Genomic DNA, 18,904 nt, shown 5'->3' with positions numbered 1-18,904 from the left:
TTCCTCCGGCGTGCGGAGCACACGGACACAGGTGCAGAGCTCCACGCCTGCACACTGGCAGATGCGACGCCGCCGATCAGGTAGGACACCCTCTCCTACCTTCTCCCGGGCGGATGCAAAATTTAGGCCCCGGTCCGGGCCTACTCACCGGGCGCCCCCACGTCCCCATCCGGACACATGCAGACACCTCGGGCGGCTGCTAAAATTTAGGCCCCAGTCTGGGCCTAGTCGCCTGGCACCTCGGCCACGTCCGCGGAGCTCCCTGCCGACATCCGAGGTCGGGTGGATCCGCATCGCCGCTGCGCCGCCGCCGCTTCGTGGGTGGGTCCGCCGACGCTGCCTCTGCCCGCGGCGGCAGCTTCCAAATTTAGTCCCCGGTCTGGGCCTAGCCGCCTGGCACCCCGGCCACGTCCGCGGAGCTCCCTGCCGACATCCGAGGTCGGGGGGATCCGCATCGCTACTGCGCCGCCGCTGCTTCGTGGGTGGGTCCGCCGGCGCTGCCTCTGCCCGCGGCGGCAGCTTCAAAATTTAGTCCCCGGCTTCGGCCCTGTCTTCGGCGTCCCAGGCCCGCCTCCCGTGCAGCGCTATTGGCCGCCGGCCTCTCTGTCTCCGCCCTCCGCTCTGCTCCAGGCATCACTAGGGGGGTGGTGGATAGTTTTTCCCGCTCTCTTGGGTCCGCCTCCAGCCCCCTCAGCGTCCATTTTAAATAAAATAAAAAAAAAAAAAAGAAAAGGGATCAGGGCAGACTCCTGATCTGCGGATTGCTGAGGCTGCAGCAACCCTTATCAGGGAAAAATGGGCCCAAGATAGCCACAATCTTTTAACGATAGTGGGTTTTTTATTTATCATGGGTTGAGTTATTACTATATATGTAGATTGAGTTTATTAACTCTTACAGGTCTCAGCTTGAGATATTGTTTTTTTGGACCGGTAAGCTCAGGTCTACGTTTCCCTCAATTGTTTTTTACAACCACCGCAGCCACTGGCACTGCACGCCCCTGCTCCCCGCCCCTGCCGAATAGTTAGCGCCTGGCTCTGGCCATAAATCCCCTCGCTGGCGTTCCTCGGGTTGGTGCGCATGCGCTGCGTCCCTGGCCGACGCTCTGTCAGATCATCCACAGGACTGGCGCAATCCCCTCGGGGAGGTGAGTCCCATACCAGGGGCCTTTTCCTCTGCCGGAAGCGGACCCGCCAGGTCTCATCTTCTGCGGCCCCCCAGGTTTCACCTTAATCCCCAGGTCCAGACTGCCTTTCCTTCGGTAGCCTTTCGACCTCTCGGGTGATGGCCCAGGCGTTCCACCTCTGGTGAACTCCGAGCAGGACCTGGATGTTTTTGGTGCATGACAAATAGCCTGCTAGAAATGGTGAGTCAAGCCGTAAGGCTACGGACAGCCCTCTTCTCTCTGTGCACGCAGGTCTCCTTTAAGACATTTGGAGCGGACCCTTGATGTAATCAGTGGACATCCAGAGTTCGCCGAGTTACCGCGTGATCACTGACAACAACCAGACACGACGTTTACCAGCGGTAAGTCTTGTCAGTATCATTATTCCTTTCTCCAAAGGGGTTTTGGACAGAATGGGCATGCTACACTGGAGTCGCTGTTTGATCACGAACAACACCCAGACACTGCGTTTACCAGCGGTAAGTCGTGTTATCGCCATTATCATTCCCCCAAAGGGCTCCGGAGAGAGGGGGCATGCCATCTTGAAGAGACGAATGTGGCGGGCCCCTGCGGTTTACAGGGGACATCCAGAGTTCGCCGTGCTGACTGCGCGAACATGGTTATTTCCCGGACACGACGTTTACCAGTGGTAAGTCCCTTTATTTGTCATTACCCCTTCTCGAAGGGGGCTCCGAAAGGAAGGGGCACGCTACCCTGTAATCGACCCGCCTGGGTTCCTTCTGGCTTCTCGTCCCTAACGTGACGCTCCGCAGGGACTCCGCGGACACCCTACGCGGCGGACCACGTTCCACCTATGCCGACCCTGGACTGGTTATCATCTTCCATGAGTACCCTCTCTTCACAGACCTGGTGTCTGACTGCGGCTCGGCCTGAGCCTCTAGCATCAGTGTGTACACCCGTCGAGACCTCTGACTCGGGATTAGGAACTGGAATCGACATCTAAGGAGTCGCTGACTTCCCTTCCGACTGTACGTGAACGCCCCTTCGGAGATGGGCGGGGCCAGTTGCTCTCCTAGGCTACGTCATGGTAGAGTACATCTCTCCCCTAGGCTACGTAAGGGAAGAGTACATCTCTTCCCGGCATCGGCCAGACGCATTAGGATCGTCCCCCCCACCGCTAGGTCCCAGTCCGTTCACGCCGCACCCGTCAGGGCGCCTCTATCCCTCCAACAGTCCCTCCGCCTCGCGTGACAGGGGACCGTTCCAGTTTTTTAAGAGCGCTTGCAGGGATCACTGTCCCTGCGCATACTACTCTACAGGGCTGCTAGGTTCACTCCGCCCAGAAACGACCTAGAGGACCAGAGTTCTCCCTTCAAGGGCCCGCGCTTTGAGGTTTAGACCGTCATCATCACTTTTCGCTACTAGGGTAGCTGAGCTACCGGAGGGAGTCCTCTCAGATCCCGACCCGGTAGATCATCTCTTAGGCACGGTATTCGAGCCCGTCCACGGGTAGCTACTCCTCACGCAGGAGTAGTTTTCTTCCTGGCACAGAGTCCCGCGTACCCTTTGCCATCTGCGCCCGTTTTTCCATCGGTTTTTGCTATGCGAGCCCTCGGCAGTCTGTGGCGGGAATAGCGGCGGTGCACTTACCAGATTCATCCTTGACTCTCCAGCGGACCACACTGAAGAACGGAGTCAGGAAGGTTCCGTCTTCGTGGGGGACCCGCCAATCCCCTCCTTGCGGACCAGTTTTCACAACCGTCCCTTGAAGCTCCCCTTTCCTCCCCTGGAGCATGTTATCAACCGTCACCAGTCTCCCGTGCTAGGGTATCCTACTCCCCTCCGGTTAGCCCGGTTTACAATTTCTTCTCTGGGTCGGGGTGGCCCATTCAGGTTCCAGTCGGACCATGCCACAGCGGTGACGTGCATCATCCTCCAGGGAGACGCAGGGAGTGTCATGGCAAGGGGAAAAAGCCTAGAAGATCTTGCTCTGGGACAGGTCTCTTCACTCGCTAATCTCGGCACCACATACCTAGCGTGGACGTTTGGATGGCCGATTTTCTCGGCAAGAAGGACCTCGCTTAGGCAAATGGCTCCTCAACAGGGAAGTCACCAGCCAGTTCTCCGGCGAAGGAAGATCTCCAGTCGTGGTCCTATTGGTCTTGCGATCCAACTTTCAGGTCAATGGTGCATCGTGGGTGCCACCTGCTCTGGACTAGGTGACGATGCCCTCGACCGGTCGTGAAGCCTGTTCAGGCTCTCGTGCATCTTCCCGCGGTTTCCCATGATCTCGAGGGTTCTCAAGATGGACCAAGGCAGAAGAAGGCTCTGGAGTGGCCCAGGCGAGCATAGTTCACATAACTTACTCAACTCCTCGCAGATGCCCCGTGACTCCTTCCAGACCGCCCAGTTCATCCGTGTCGGGGCCCCTCTCTTCTACCAGGACTCAGAAGTCCCAAGTCCAATGGGCTCACCAGTGGATCCCGGGTTCTGGCTCGGTCAGGTCTGTTGTCAAGAAGATTGCAGACAATGATGAGGGCCGGGAGTCCAGTTTCCTCGAGGATTTATTTCCACTCGTACAGAGCTCCCCCGGTGGTATGAGGAGCACATCTTCCCTTCTCCTCTCTCTCCCTCCCCTCCTTCTTGCTGGCATTCTTCCAGTCAGATCTGGATGCGGCCCTCTCGCGCGTCCCTGTATCGACCAGGTGGCTGCTCGATTTGTTCGGGTTTTCAAAGTCCTCTCACTTCCCGTCCTTCGATCACGGCCTTCACTCAGAGAAGCGTCCATCTGGCTCGGCGGTATCTTCGGTCACTAGAAACGTGGGACCTTAATCCAGTGATGGTTTCGCTTCAAGGTACTCTTTTTCCCTGCTCCCACCTGTTTTGATAGGTGGACTCCTCGTGGCCATCTTTTGGTTACAGACGGCATCAGGGCGGACAGCCCTCTTGTCGTTTTTTTCACCCCTTTTCCGGCTCCTCTAGCAGGACAAGGGGGGGCTCCGGCCAGAACCCTTCGTTCTGTCCAAGGCAGCTTGCTGTTCCTTCCAGAAGAGGAGTTTAGGTTTCGGTGTTCGGTTCTAGTCTCCTCTCTCAGCCAAAATGGGGGCCTAGTTCGTTCCAGAGCTGGTACGAGCCCTCAGTCTTTTAGGTCTGCATTTCACCACTTTTCGGTTTCACCGACAGTCAGTCCATCCTTCCACCCGTTTCCAAGAGGCGCATGCCGGCGCCAAGGGCCAGAATTTCACATGGATCCATTCCTCCATATGGTTAGGCTATCGCACGAAGGACGGACTTCCGCCGCGGTCTACCGAGCAAGGGGTACCCCTTGGACGATTGGACTTCAGACGTCGACCGACCAGGTCCCCTGGGCCGCCACCTGATCTAGTCGGCATACCTTTACTAGTTTTTACCAGGGTCACACCCAAGCTTCGGCAGAGCCCAGTCTTGGCGTAAGGTTTGCGGGCGGCAGTCGCACACCTGTATCAAGGTAGGTGTTTGTAGGTCTGGGTCAAGCCCGACAGGGGGAAGCGGCTCCTTCCTATCTCTGGTGATGGTTCTCTTCCCACCCAGGGACTGATTTTGGACGTCCCATGGTCCTGTGTCCCCCAATGAAACGATAGAGAAAGAAGGATTTTTGTGTACTCACCGTAAAATCTCTTTCTTTGTCGCTCCATTGGGAGACCCAGACAATTGGGTGTATAGCTTCTGCCTCCGGAGGCAACACAAAGTATTACACTTTAAAAAGTGTAACCCCTCCCCTCTGCCTATACACCCTCCCGTGCATCACGGGCTCCTCAGTTTTATGCTTTGTGTTGAAGGATGCACACATTCACTCAAGCTCCCATTTTAGTCAGCAGCAGCTGCTGATTGTATCGGATGGAAGAAAAGAGGGCCCTAACAGGTCCCCCGGCATGCTCCCTTCTCACCCCACTAAGCGGTGCTGTTAAGGTTGAGGTACCCATTGCGGGTACAAAGGCTGGAGCCACATGCCGTTTTTCCTTCCCCATCCCTTAGAGGCTCTGGGAGAAGTGGGATCCTAACCGGTCACCATTCACTGGGACCGGGCTCCCTCCGCAGCCCCTGGGGGAATCTGACGGACAGGAGACTGAGTATCATCAGGGACAGGCCCTGCATCTATAAGGTACTCTGTGTCCCCTTGGGGACGGTGCATGGAGCGCCTGTGTTACAGACGCTGCAGCGGCTGCTGTTTTTTTGTGACGACCGGGACTACCGCGCCGACCGCGCCTGTTTGCCGGCCGCGTTATTAAATTTAGTCCCCGGCTTCTGCGGCCTAGTACCATAACTCCCGCCCCCGGGCCTGCCAGTCAGGGGTAAGGGCGGGACGGTCGACTGGACGTCGGCAGTGAGGGCTGGAGCATACTTAGGTGTTCTCCTCCCCCCTCACTGAGCACTGTGGGGCACCAGATTCCCGCACTTTATTAGTCACGCCCACGGCTCCCTCCTCCCCTGAGAACTCTGGCAGGCATATTTACAATCACTTCTGCCGGTGGAGGATTTCAGAACGAGCTCTACAGCTCTGGGAGGCCCAGGCAGGGAATCTGGTGGACACACAACCGCTTTGGGCGGTCGGTAAGCCACACCGGTTACCCGGTGCTGGCCCCCCTTGGGTGCCGAAGTGTGTATATATATATATATATATATTATATATATATATATATATATATATATATATATATATATTTGTGTATATATATATATATATATATATTTGTATACATTTTCTCTGTTCGGCCGCATTGTTTTGCTTTTGGCTATATACCCTCAGTGATCACTCTCAGAGGAGACTACAGCATGTCGTCCGCAAAGAGCAAGGGTGCCAAGGCACAGGCTTATTTTGCAACCTGTACCTCTTGTGCGGCTATGTTACCTGCAGGTTCCACCTACCCTCACTGTGTGCAATGCTCGGCCCCTGTGGCACTCACTCAGCCGGAGCCTCGGGCACTGGTGGGACCCTCGGCTCAGGTAGAACCGCCGGCTTCCACTGTCCAGGTGGCAGGGACAGAGTTTGCAGTTTTGGCTGAGAAACTCTCTGAGTCGCTTTCACAATCCATGGCTCAGTCTATGGACAGATGGTCTGCTAAGATACTAGAAGCCTTGCAGTCCAGATCGGTCACACAGGCCCCGGGCACTGTGAGTTCATCGCCCCCAGGCCCCTCTCGGTCGGTGCAGCAGAGTGCTCCTGGGGTGACACCTAGGTCCCACGGGGAGGACTCCGACACGGACCGCAGTCCCAGACCGGCTAAGCGGGCTCGCTGGGAACCTTCCCCGGCTTCATCACGCTGTTCGGGGTCGCAGCATGAGGACTCTCTGGAGGATGAGGCGGAGGTCGCAGCTCAGGGCTCTGATCCTGACGTTGCTCTCAATCTTGATACACCTGAAGGGGACGCCATAGTAAATGACCTTATAGCGTCCATCAACCAGGTGCTAGATCTTTCTCCCCCAACTCCACCTATAGAGGAGTCGGCTTCACAGCAGGAGAAACACCAGTTTAGGTTTCCCAAACGTACACGGAGTGCGTTTTTCGATCACTCTAACTTCAGAGATGCTGTCCAGAAGCACAGAGCATTTCCGGACAAGCGCTTTAATGACACACGTTACCCCTTCCCCCCTGACGTAGTTAAGGGTTGGGCTCAGTGTCCCAAGGTGGATCCTCCAGTCTCTAGACTGGCGGCTAGATCCGTAGTATCAGTGGCATATGGTTCATCGCTCAAGGATGCCACTGACAGGCAAATAGAGCTCCTGATGAAATCCATCTATGAAGCCATAGGCGCGTCGTTTGCTCCGGCCTTTGCAGCCGTGTGGGCACTCCAAGCTATCTCAGCTTGTCTGTCTGAGATTAATGCAATCACACGTACCTCTGCTCCGCAAGTTGTGTCTTTGACTTCTCAGGCGTCGGCCTTTTCGTCCTACGCTATGAACGCCGTCCTGGACTCAGCGAGCCGTACAGCGGTAGCGTCCGCCAATTCGGTGGCAGTCTGCAGGGCCTTGTGGCTACGCGAATGGAAGGCAGACTCTGCTTCCAAGAAGTTCTTAACCGGTTTGCCATTTTCTCGCGACCGTTTGTTTGGCGAGCAATTGGATGAAATTATTAAACAATCCAAGGGTAAGGACTCGTCCTTACCCCAGTCCAAACCAAACAAACCTCAGCAACGAAAAATTCAATCGAGGTTTCGGTCCTTTCGGCCCTCAGCCAGGTCCCAATCCTCCACGTCCAACAGGTCAGAGAAAGGCCAGAGGAACTCTTCTGCATGGCGGTCTAAGTCACGTCCTCCAAAGACCGCCGGAGGAACCGCCTCCAAGGCGGCCTCCCCAAACCGCATCCTCGGTCGGTGGCAGGCTCTCCCGCTTTTGCGACGCCTGGTGGCCACATGTCCAAGACCGATGGGTGAGAGACATTCTGTCGCACGGTTACAGGATAGAGCTCAGCTCTCGTCCTCCGACTCGTTTCTTCAGAACATCTCCGGCCCCCGAGCGAGCCGATGCACTTTTTCAGGCGGTGAACACTCTGAAGGCAGAAGGAGTTGTGATTCCCGTTCCCATTCAAGAACGTGGTCGCGGTTTTTACTCCAACTTGTTCGTGGTGCCAAAAAAGGACGGATCATTCCGCCCCATTCTGGACCTCAAACTGCTCAACAGACACGTGAGAACCAGACGGTTCCGGATGGAATCTCTCCGTTCTGTCATCGCCTCGATGTCCCAAGGAGACTTCCTAGCCTCAATCGACATCAAGGATGCTTATCTCCATGTGCCGATTGCACCAGAGCATCAACGCTTCCTGCGTTTCGCCATCGGGGACGAACACCTTCAGTTTGTGGCACTGCCTTTCGGCCTGGCGACAGCCCCACGGGTCTTCACCAAGATCATGGCATACGTGGTGGCGGTCCTACACTATCAGGGCCACTCGGTGATCCCTTACTTAGACGATCTCCTAGTCAAGGCACCCTCCCGAGTGGCATGTCAACACAGCCTGACCATTGCTCTGGAGACTCTCCAGAGGTTCGGGTGGATCATCCCTTTGCGCAGTTTCATCTGCGTCCACTTCAATGGGACATTCTCCGCAAATGGGACAGGAGGTCGACATCCCTAGACAGGAACGTCTCTCTTTCACTGGCAGCCAAGACCTCTCTTCAGTGGTGGCTTCTTCCCACTTCCTTGTCGAAGGGAAAATCATTCCTGCCCCCATCCTGGGCTGTGGTCACGACGGACGCGAGTCTGTCAGGGTGGGGAGCGGTCTTCCTCCACCACAGGGCTCAGGGAACCTGGACTCCGACAGAGTCCTCCCTTCAGATCAATGTTCTGGAGATAAGGGCAGTGTATCTAGCCCTAAAGGCGTTCCATCGGTGGCTGGAGGGCAGACAGATCCGCATACAGTCGGACAACGCCACGGCGGTCGCGTACATCAACCACCAGGGCGGCACACGCAGTCGTCAGGCCTTCCAAGAAGTTCGGCGGATTCTGCTGTGGGCGGAAGCCACAACCTCCACCATCTCCGCAGTTCGCATCCCGGGCGTAGAAAACTGGGAAGCAGACTTTCTCAGTCGCCAGGGCATGGACGCAGGGGAATGGTCTCTTCACCCGGACGTGTTTCAAGAGATCTGTTGCCGCTGGGGAACGCCGGACGTCGACCTTATGGCGTCTCGGCACAACAACAAAGTCCCGGCATTCATGGCACGGTCTCAAGATCACAGAGCTCTGACGGCGGACGCATTAGTTCAGGATTGGTCGCAGTTTCGACTGCCTTATGTATTTCCTCCTCTGGCACTGCTGCCCAGAGTGTTGCGCAAGATCAGGTCCGACTGCCGCCACGCCATCCTCGTCGCTCCAGACTGGCCGAGGAGGTCGTGGTACCCGGATCTGTGGCACCTCACGGTGGGTCAACCGTGGACACTCCCAGACCGACCAGACTTGCTGTCTCAAGGGCCATTTTTCCATCTGAATTCTGCGGCCCTCAACCTGACTGTGTGGCCATTGAGTCCTGGCTCCTAGCGTCCTCAGGGTTATCTCAAGATGTCATTGCCACTATGAGACAAGCCAGGAAACCAACGTCCGCCAAGATCTATCACAGGGCTTGGAGGATCTTCTTATCCTGGTGCTCTGATCGGGGTTTTACCCCCTGGCCGTTTGCCTTACCCACTTTTCTTTCTTCCTTCAATCCGGAATGGATAAGGGTTTGTCTCTCGGCTCTCTCAAGGGACAAGTATCGGCGCTTTCCGTGTTTTTTCAAAAGCGTCTAGCCAGGCTTCCGCAGGTCCGCACGTTCCTGCAGGGAGTTTGCCATATAGTCCCACCTTACAAGCGTCCGCTGGAACCCTGGGATCTTAACAGGGTGCTAACGGCTCTTCAGAAACCACCTTTCGAGCCGATGCGGGATGTCTCTCTATCACGCCTTTCGCAGAAGGTGGCCTTCCTAGTGGCAGTCACATCACTTCGGAGAGTGTCTGAGCTAGCAGCGCTGTCATGCAAAGCCCCCTTCCTGGTGTTTCACCAGGATAAGGTGGTTCTGCGTCCGGTCCCGGAATTTCTCCCTAAGGTGGTATCCCCTTTTCATCTCAATCAGGATATCTCCTTACCTTCCTTTTGCCCTCATCCAGTTCACCAATGTGAAAAGGATTTGCACTTGTTAGATCTCGTGAGAGCACTCCGGTTCTACATTTCTCGCACGGCGCCCCTGCGCCGTTCGGATGCGCTCTTTGTCCTTGTCGCTGGCCAGCGTAAGGGGTCACAGGCTTCCAAGTCAACCTTGGCTCGGTGGATCAAGGAACCGATTCTTGAAGCCTACCGTTCTTCTGGGCTTCCGATTCCTTCAGGGCTGAAGGCCCATTCTACCAGAGCCGTGGGTGCATCCTGGGCATTGCGGCACCAGGCTACGGCTCAGCAGGTGTGTCAGGCGGCTACCTGGTCGAGTCTGCACACTTTCACGAAACACTATCAGGTGCATGCCTATGCTTCGGCAGATGCCAGCCTAGGTAGGCGAGTCCTTCAGGCGGCGGTCGCCCACCTGTAAGAGGGGGCCGTTTTTCGGCTCTTTTTATCGAGGTATTCTTTTACCCACCCAGGGACTGCTTTTGGACGTCCCAATTGTCTGGGTCTCCCAATGGAGCGACAAAGAAGAAGGGAATTTTGTTTACTTACCGTAAATTCCTTTTCTTCTAGCTCCTATTGGGAGACCCAGCACCCACCCCTGTTCCCTTCGGGCTGTTGTTCTTTTGTGTACACATGTTGTTCATGTTGAATTGTTCTTTTGGTTCATGGTTTCAGTTCTCCGAACATCCTTCGGATTGAATTTACCTTAGACCAATTTATAAGTTTCCTCCTTCCTGCTTTTGCACCAAAACTGAGGAGCCCGTGATGCACGGGAGGGTGTATAGGCAGAGGGGAGGGGTTACACTTTTTAAAGTGTAATACTTTGTGTGGCCTCCGGAGGCAGAAGCTATACACCCAATTGTCTGGGTCTCCCAATAGGAGCTAGAAGAAAAGGAATTTACGGTAAGTAAACAAAATTCCCTTCTTCTCTGAGTCTTCATTGGGGGACACAGCACCCACCCTGCTTGTGTTTTTTGTTATATATTACCTGCCGGTTACCCCAGTGGCCATATTCCCATGCCACTGGTCACACGACTAATGGTCATAGTTTTTACCTTGTTTTATCCAGGATTGTTTGGTTCTCCTCCTACTGCTTGTGCACTAAACTGATTGAGCCCGCCTCCGGCTCAGGGGTTATACTGCTGGGGAGGAGCTAACTTTTTCTGTTTACTTAGTGTCCGCCTTCTAGTGACAGCAGCATAACCCATGGTCCTGTGTCCCCCAATGAAGACTCAGAGAAAGAGATTTTACGGTGAGTACACAAAAATCCTTCTATTTCTATGGCGAATCTGTAAAATGAACACCGTTGACCCCGATTACCACATTATCTTTTATATACATGACACTGTTGGAAAAACTTTGTTCTACTGAATGTTTGCCCTTTTAGAAGAGCATGAACTTCAGGGAACTTTGGCAGTAGTGAACTTTATGGACAGAAATGCAGACATAGTTGTTTTAGGGGCGGTATAAGGCCGAGATCATACGTGATAGACTCATCAGAGATTTGTGATGTGTATTCCACTCTGAATATAGGTAAATATATACAGTACATGTGAAAACAATCTAAATGACCATTCTGGCTATGCCTTCCAATTCTGCATTATAAATGCCTTGAATTTCTACTGCAGATGCAACCATTTAGTCTCCTTTAACCATGCGTGGACTGTCCACTGGGTCCCAATGTACCCTATAAGAAATACTCAGGGTATAACCGATACAGTGCACAGTAGTGCACACCTATACACTAACAACAATGTATCTGGTAAGGTTATACATCCAAAAGTAATAAAATACCTATCCACCAATTCATGTACACCAGACACCAAAGAGTTGAAATATATCAATACTTTATTATAACTTAATTAATAATAAAAAAAAAAGTGAAAAGAAATACGTATTTAACAAAGGTGAAAAACAGCCATAAAATCAACTGGAAAAAAAAAAGTTATGTTTTGTAAATATTCACGAAGTGCTATGCAAAGTAATTAGACGTGAACCAATCTAATAAATGTTACATCCATATTGAATATATATATTTTTGTATTGCAAATGCACTAATGCCCTAGAGTGCTGGGTGCCAAAAAAAAAATAGGGAAATGGGTGCCTACCCAATATAATAAATTATTGCACAGAGCCCAGATCCATAGAGGAACCAGTGTGAATAAAGTAGCTGTATCATATGAAAAGAACATATAACGCAATTACATAAATGCCATAAGGTACTGGGTAATAAATGTATATGAAAAGATATAATAAAATATCTACAATAATGTGAGAGTTGTGATCACTTTTCTGATATACTGCGTCTGAAGTAAATAGACTCCTACAAAATATAATGAATGACGGCACAGAGCCGAGACAGCTAAGGAAGCAAATATAAAGAAGTGGTTAAAAAATACATAAACACGAAATGAAAGTACACTGATGCCATAAAGTGCCAGGTACAAAGTGACAAATTTATATGGGTGGAGTAAAAATCTAAATCTAATTGCTCAGAACTCAGACCTTTAGAGCAGCAAGTACAAGTAGTGATGAAATCACATGGACAACTACATAAATCAACCGGCACCAGAGTGCAGGCTGCGCACAATGTGCGTTTCGCTAGACGCTTTTTCAAAGGAATCTTTGTACAGTAGAGTTGGATGGAGAGCTGCTCGATACTCGGATTCTCTGGTGTATTTTTTTTTTCTCTTCTTGTGTCATGCACTACCCCTCAGGCACACGCTAGATATACTCCACTTGTATTATTTTATCCTGTAGTGGTTCTTTAAAAAATACATGTGGTTCAACTATTTTTCTTTAAATCAAGAGTACAAGCCTAGATAAAAAAGTATAATATATCTTATTACAAAAAGTGCTTCTTTCTCTACTTAGTGGCCATCTCTGCCTACTTTCCCTTAACCTCCTGCACTGATAACATACTGTGAATTCACTGTAAAATCTGTCTGTAGTGAGGCAGAGGTGAAAACAGACTATCTCTGCTTTCTCAAATAATCCATCCAGATCAGGCGGGTTTTATGGCGGGACGTTAGGCACGTGATAACACAGTTAAGGCCATTAATTTGATACCTAAAGCTAAAACTGGGGGTCTCCCCTCCATCCTGCTGTCAACCAATGCCGAAAAGGCTTTTGACAGCGTGGATTGGACCTTCATGGAAACCACGCTCGGGTGTTTGGGGATGGGAAGCAGAATGATGGGTTAGATCATGTCTTTATACTCGGTACCCTCAGCGAGAGTCCGAGTGAATGGATTCTGTTGGACCCATTTAAAATATCTAACGGCACCCGTCAGGGTTGTCCATTGTCTCCCCTAATCTTCATCTTCACGCTAGAACCCTTCCTCAGACACGTACGAGCCAACCCAGATGTTGCGGGTATTGGGGTGCGCCATGTCATGCATAAGGTAGCTGCATACGCGGACAATCTCCTGTTCTTTGTGTCAGCCCCCAGGATCTCTCTCCCCAACTTAATGAGGGAGTTCCGGAGATTTTTCAGTCTATCAAATTTCAAGATAAATTTCACTAAATCTGAGGCTCTTAACATAAATCTCTCATCCAAAGAGGTGGAAGAGTTGAAGGGATCGTTTAACTTCCGATGGTCATCCCAGTCTCTAAACTACCTGGGGACACGGGTGACCAGTGATCTGGGTCTGCTTTACTCTCAGAATTTCCCGTCTCTGCTGTCTTCCATTAGGAAGGACTGTGATAGATGGGGGAAATCATTATTCTCTTGGTTTGGCAGAAGCCAGATTTACAAAATGAATGTCCTACCCAGAATTCTATATCTATTGCAGGCACTCCCAGTTCAAATACCTTCAGGATTCTTCAAATTCTTCAAATCTCTGGAATCCATTCAGTCCTCCTTCATTTGGGCAGGTAAATCGGCACGAATAAAAAGAGCTATCTTGCATAGGACCAAGTGTAGTGTGGGGATTGGGTTGCCGGACATGAGAAGATATCACTTAGCGGGTCACCTAACTAGAATGATTGATTGGTGCAGGAACGGGTCTCAAAAGGCGTGGATACAAATAGAGCAGTCCTTTTCCCCAATTCCCCTCAACAAATTGCCATGGGCGCTCTCGGACGTCCCTACAAGCTTGAAAACACATCCAACTATCGGGTCAACCGTGACATACTGTAATACGGGGAGGGTGCAATCTGAAATGTTACCCAGGCAATCGAGTTTGACGCCGATCCTGAGCCATGCTGCTTTTGAGCCTGGTAGAGTGGACCCAGTTTTTCAGTCTGGGGTTCGGGGCGGGGTGGATCGGGTGGAAGACTTTGGAATCTGGGATACCTGGCCGTCGGTAGAGGGATTGGCAGCTAGACAGGATCCCATCTCACTTGGTCAATGGAAATGCTTGCAACTGGCGCACTTTTTCGGTGGCCTCCCAGCCAGGTGCCTCTTTCAGTGAACCCAGACACAGTTTGAACAAATATGTATGGGAACAGGCACGATACGGCAGTATATTCGCTCCTGTCTGCGCCCCCAAACCAACAAATTCCCCCTTTCGCCTCACAGTGGGAACGGGATTTGGGAATTCAGCTGACTCCAACACAGTGGGAAAGGGTCTTCAGATTGGCACACACATCCTCCATTAGCTCCAGGTTTCAGGAGGCTAGCTACAAGCTGCTAACCAGATGGTACAGAGTACCTTCAAGGTTACATGAGATGTTTCCAACGGTTGCTCGCACACATGCTGGCGGTGTGGCACAGCAGAGGGTAACATTCTACATGTGTTCTGGGAATGTGAGGTGATTCGGCCCTTTTTGGAAGGGAGTGTCTGATATCATTTCACGGGTGATGTGTAGGGAGAAGGAATTGGGACCTGCTGCTGCCCTGTTACATCACTGCGGGATTCCTGAAAAAATATACAAGAACTCTTTGAGGAAATTCCTCATCATGGCGGCGAGAGTGTGCATTGCAGAGGGGTGGAGGAGCACGACACCCCCACGCTGGTTCAATGGAGCAATAAGGTCAATGACCTCATGTATATGGAGGATCTAACTTCATCGCTACATGATTCATATGAGAAATTTTGGGCCACGTGGAGGGAGTGGATGGACTTCTAGCACTCGGAGGACTACGGTGCTCTGATGGGCGGCGGCGAAGATGCTTAGGGAACCACAGAAGGGAATATATAGGCGAGTCATTCCCCCCCCCCTTTCCCTCCTTACCCCTACCTAGCCTTTCCACCTCCCAGCCCCTACCCCCTTCTCCTCAGTTTCTCATTTTTCTCTACTCTTTATGCTTTATTTCTCCCCGGTCTCGTTATCTTTCTCTTTCTCTTTTTACTATTTTTGGCGAGTTACTTATGTTACCTGTTAATAGTGAATTTATTCTTTGAAAAAGCTAGATGGAACCCTGAATGTCTATACACCTGGAAGGGGGTATTTGCGGGAACATTTTCTGTCAAGCTGTAAAAATGTAAATTTTGCAATGTAAATTTTGCCATGTATCTTACCTATGGTGTATGGAATGTATCTTAACCCCTTCAGCCCCGGGGCACTTTCCGTTTTTGCGTTTTTGTTTTTTGCTCCCCTTCTTCCGAGAGCCGTAACTTTATTTTTCCATCAATCTTGCCATATGAGGGCTTGTTTTTTGCGGGACAAGTTGTACTTTTAAATGAAACCATACGTTTTACCATATGGTGTACTGGAAAACAGCAAAAAAATTCCAAGTGTGGAAAAACTGCAAAAAAAGTGTGGTGGCACAATAGTTTTTGGGATGTTTTATTCACGGTGTTCACTATATGGTAAAACTGATGTGTGGGTATGATGCCTGAGGTCGGTGCTAGTTTGTAGACACCAAACATGTATAGGTTTACTTGTATCTAAGGGGTTAAAAAAATTCACAAGCATGTCCAATAAAAGTGGCGCACATTTTGCGCCATTTTCCGAAAACCATAGAGTTTTCATTTTTTGGGATCTATGGCTCGGTGACTGCTTATTTTTTGCGTCTCGAGCTGTCGTTTCTAATGGTGCCATTTTTGCGCAGATGCTATGTTTTGATCGCCTGTTATTGCATTTTGCATAAAACTTGCGGTGACCAAAAAACGTAATTTTGGCGTTTGGAATTTTTTTGCCACTACGCCGTTTACCAATCAGATTAATTGATTTTATATTTTGATAGATCTGGCATTTCTGAACGCGGCGATACCAAATATGTGTATATTTATTTATTTTTTAACTCTTTAATTTTCAATGGGGGAAAGGGGGGTAATTTGAACTTTTAGGGGTTTTTTTATTTTTTTTATTTTTTAAAACTTTTTTTTTACTTTTTTTTTATTTTATTTTACAAGTCCCCCTAGGGGGCTATAGCGATCAGCAATCCGATCGCTCTTATCTATCTGCTGATTACAGCTGTAAACAGCAGATTCAGTCACTTCCTGTTTCTCTCTGCTCCCGGCCGAGGGAAAACGAAAGTGAAACTTCATAGCTGCAGGCTATGACCCTGTGCTACGATGGCAACCACCGAAAGTCACGTGATCACTCACGTGACTTCCGGTGGGGGTGGCGGTAAGTGAAAATCTTCACCGCGCGTATATACATCTCCCTGCCAGACTTTGGCAGCGTGATGTAAGGGGTTAATGTTACGGGTGGAATGCGATTCCACTCGTAACATGTAGGCACACATGTCAGCTGTTGAAAACAGCTGATATGTGTGCCGATTCACGCCGCCTGCCCGCGGCAGGGGGCGGGGCTTAACGGGACACTCTCCATGACTGATCTATCCGTCCATGCTCGTGAAGGGTTTAAAAAGATCCATTCGATCTTAAGAATTGTAACAAGTACTGTTAAAGGCTTCCATTTATAAATAAAAATAAAGAATTTAAAAAAAACCCAAAAAACAGACTATCACCTTCACTGACAGATGGTGCTATATAATGACTGACCATAAGTCTATGAAGATGGAAGGGGGATGAAGAAGGCTGTGACACTAACTCAGTATACAGATTATACTACCTCACACTAGTGCTGGATTCACAGTATCACTGCTCAGTACTGTCATTAAATGTGCTTTATGATGCTTCTGCTTGTGTCTGCGGTGTATATGGGACATCATAGCTACTACTCTTCTCCCAATCTAAAGCTGAGGTTAGAGACAGCTGACGAAATGGAGCCTGAAGTGGATTAAATCTGTAAATAAATCCAGGAGTGACGTCCTTTATTAGTCAGAAATAGTGTTAGGCTTTGTGCACACGCTGCGTTTTTTTGACGCTGCGTTTTTGGCCGCTAAAAACGCACAAAAACGCACCCGCGGCAAGAAAAAGCTGCAAAAAACGCATGCGTTTTTACCGCGATTTGGTGCGTTTTTGGCTGCGTTTTGCTGCGTTTTTTCAATGCATTGCATGGGAAGAAAACACAGAAAAACGCAGGAAAGAATTGACATGTCCATATTTTTATTTTTTTTTTAAGCTCAAAAACGCAGCTTAAAAAAAAAGTTGTGTGCGGACAGCAAAAATGAAAACTCATAGACTTTGCTGGGGAAGCCAAGTCATGCAGTTTTGAGGCCAAAAACGCGCAAAAACGCCGCGAAAAACGCACTGTGTGCACATAGCCTTAGTCTTAAAGTGTTTTTCAAAATTGCAAGTTATTCTCTGTCCACTGGATATAGGATAACTTGTAGGACCACAGTGATTCTAAGAACGAGGATTTGAACCACAGAAACAAGGCTCTTCAGAGCCCCATGCTCAAATTAAGTTTAGATGCCCGTGCTCAGCTTCCACTTATTGTCAATTTAGGCCCCTTTCACACATCAGTTTTTTGCCATCAGTCACAATCTGTCGAATTTTGATAAAACCGCATGCAGCGACTGATGCTGCTGGATCCGTTTTTTTCTCATAGACTTGTATTAGCGACGGATTGCGACGAATGGCTTCACGTTTCATCTGTCGTTCGATGGATCCGTCGAAAATTGTTTGTCGAACAGAGACAACAGACAAAGTAACATTTTTTGTGTACGTCGAAAAAACGGACAGCGACGGATACGTTGCCGTCCGTCGTTTGGTATAATGGAAGGCTATATGTGCAGGATCCGTCGTAATCCGTCAAATGACGGAATCCGACGCCAGATTCCGTTTTTTTTTTTTTTTTTTTTAACTGAGCATGCTCAGATGGGGTGTAAAAACACTGTTGGGCTGAAAACACTGATGCAACACATTCATTACATCAGTTTTTCCACAGTCTGCGACGGATCCATACATCCGTCAAGCCAACGGATTGTGACTGATGGCAAAAAACTGATGTGTCAAAGGGGCCTTAACTGTCGGAAATTACTGAGTGCTATACTCTACTCCAGCAATCCCATAGGTAATGACCATGTACATCTTCACTCCTTTAAAAATGATTTCTACAGAGCCTCTTTCCTTGTGTTCTGAGACCCTGTTTTTGGGATCTTTGAGGGTTCCAGTGGTCAGTCCCCCAATGATTAGTAATTACAGACCGGATAAATCACAATTTTGGAAAATACTCTTTTAGTGCTCACACACCAGAACTTTTTCTTAAATTTCGGCTAAAATTTGTCCTGTAGCCTCTTTGGTATTTAATGCTTTTTCCTAATGTTTGATTACTTTATTGGTATAATGCATGCATACCTTTTTAACAAACTCCTTTCTCTTCCTGGTCCCAGTCCCTACAGGCAAAGCAAAAATCACTAGCGCAGCAGCTAGACAGGTTGTCCCAAGAGTGTGAAAGCTTGCGTGGTAACCTAGGGGAGGCAGATGAAGAACGAGACAAATTAGAAGAGCAAATACAGCAAATAAAACGAGAGGAAGAAGATCTAAGGAGCCAAATGAATGAACAACAGGTAGTGCTAAATGATTTTATTCTCGTAGCAAAAGTAAAATGTTCTACAGAAGTCTGAATAGCAATATCACTCCAGTTCCACCATCAGCATTTTACTAACCAAGCCTAGTTAAGAGGCCCAAACTGTCACCAGGTTTTTCCCTTATGAGCTGCGGCCACCACCAGTGAGCCCTTATATACAGCATTCCAGAATAAAAGCCCAGGCAGCTCTGTATAACGTAAAAAAACACCTTTTATATTACTCACCTAGTGGGTGGTCCGGTCCGATGGGTGTCGCTGCTCTCAATCCGGCGCCTCCTCCATCTTGTGGGATTGTCGTGCTCCTTCCCAGCCCCATGTGCATGACGCATCCTTCGTCATTCATACAGA

General features: G+C 49.9%; 1 protein-coding gene across 1 annotated transcript in view; it reads left to right on the top strand.

The window, feature by feature from the left end:
- CCDC157 (coiled-coil domain containing 157) overlaps window positions 1-18,904 on the top strand; it is an 89,935-nt gene that overhangs the window by 48,543 nt on the left and 22,488 nt on the right. The window contains exon 7 of the mRNA XM_075341516.1: window positions 18,360-18,536. Within this exon, the coding sequence (XP_075197631.1) occupies window positions 18,360-18,536 (177 nt within the window). The remainder of the gene's footprint in view (window positions 1-18,359; window positions 18,537-18,904) is intronic.

Source organism: Anomaloglossus baeobatrachus, chromosome 1 (genome assembly GCF_048569485.1).
Source record: "Anomaloglossus baeobatrachus isolate aAnoBae1 chromosome 1, aAnoBae1.hap1, whole genome shotgun sequence".
Lineage (NCBI taxonomy): Eukaryota > Metazoa > Chordata > Amphibia > Anura > Aromobatidae > Anomaloglossus > Anomaloglossus baeobatrachus.
This window is presented reverse-complemented; position numbering and strand designations above follow the sequence as displayed.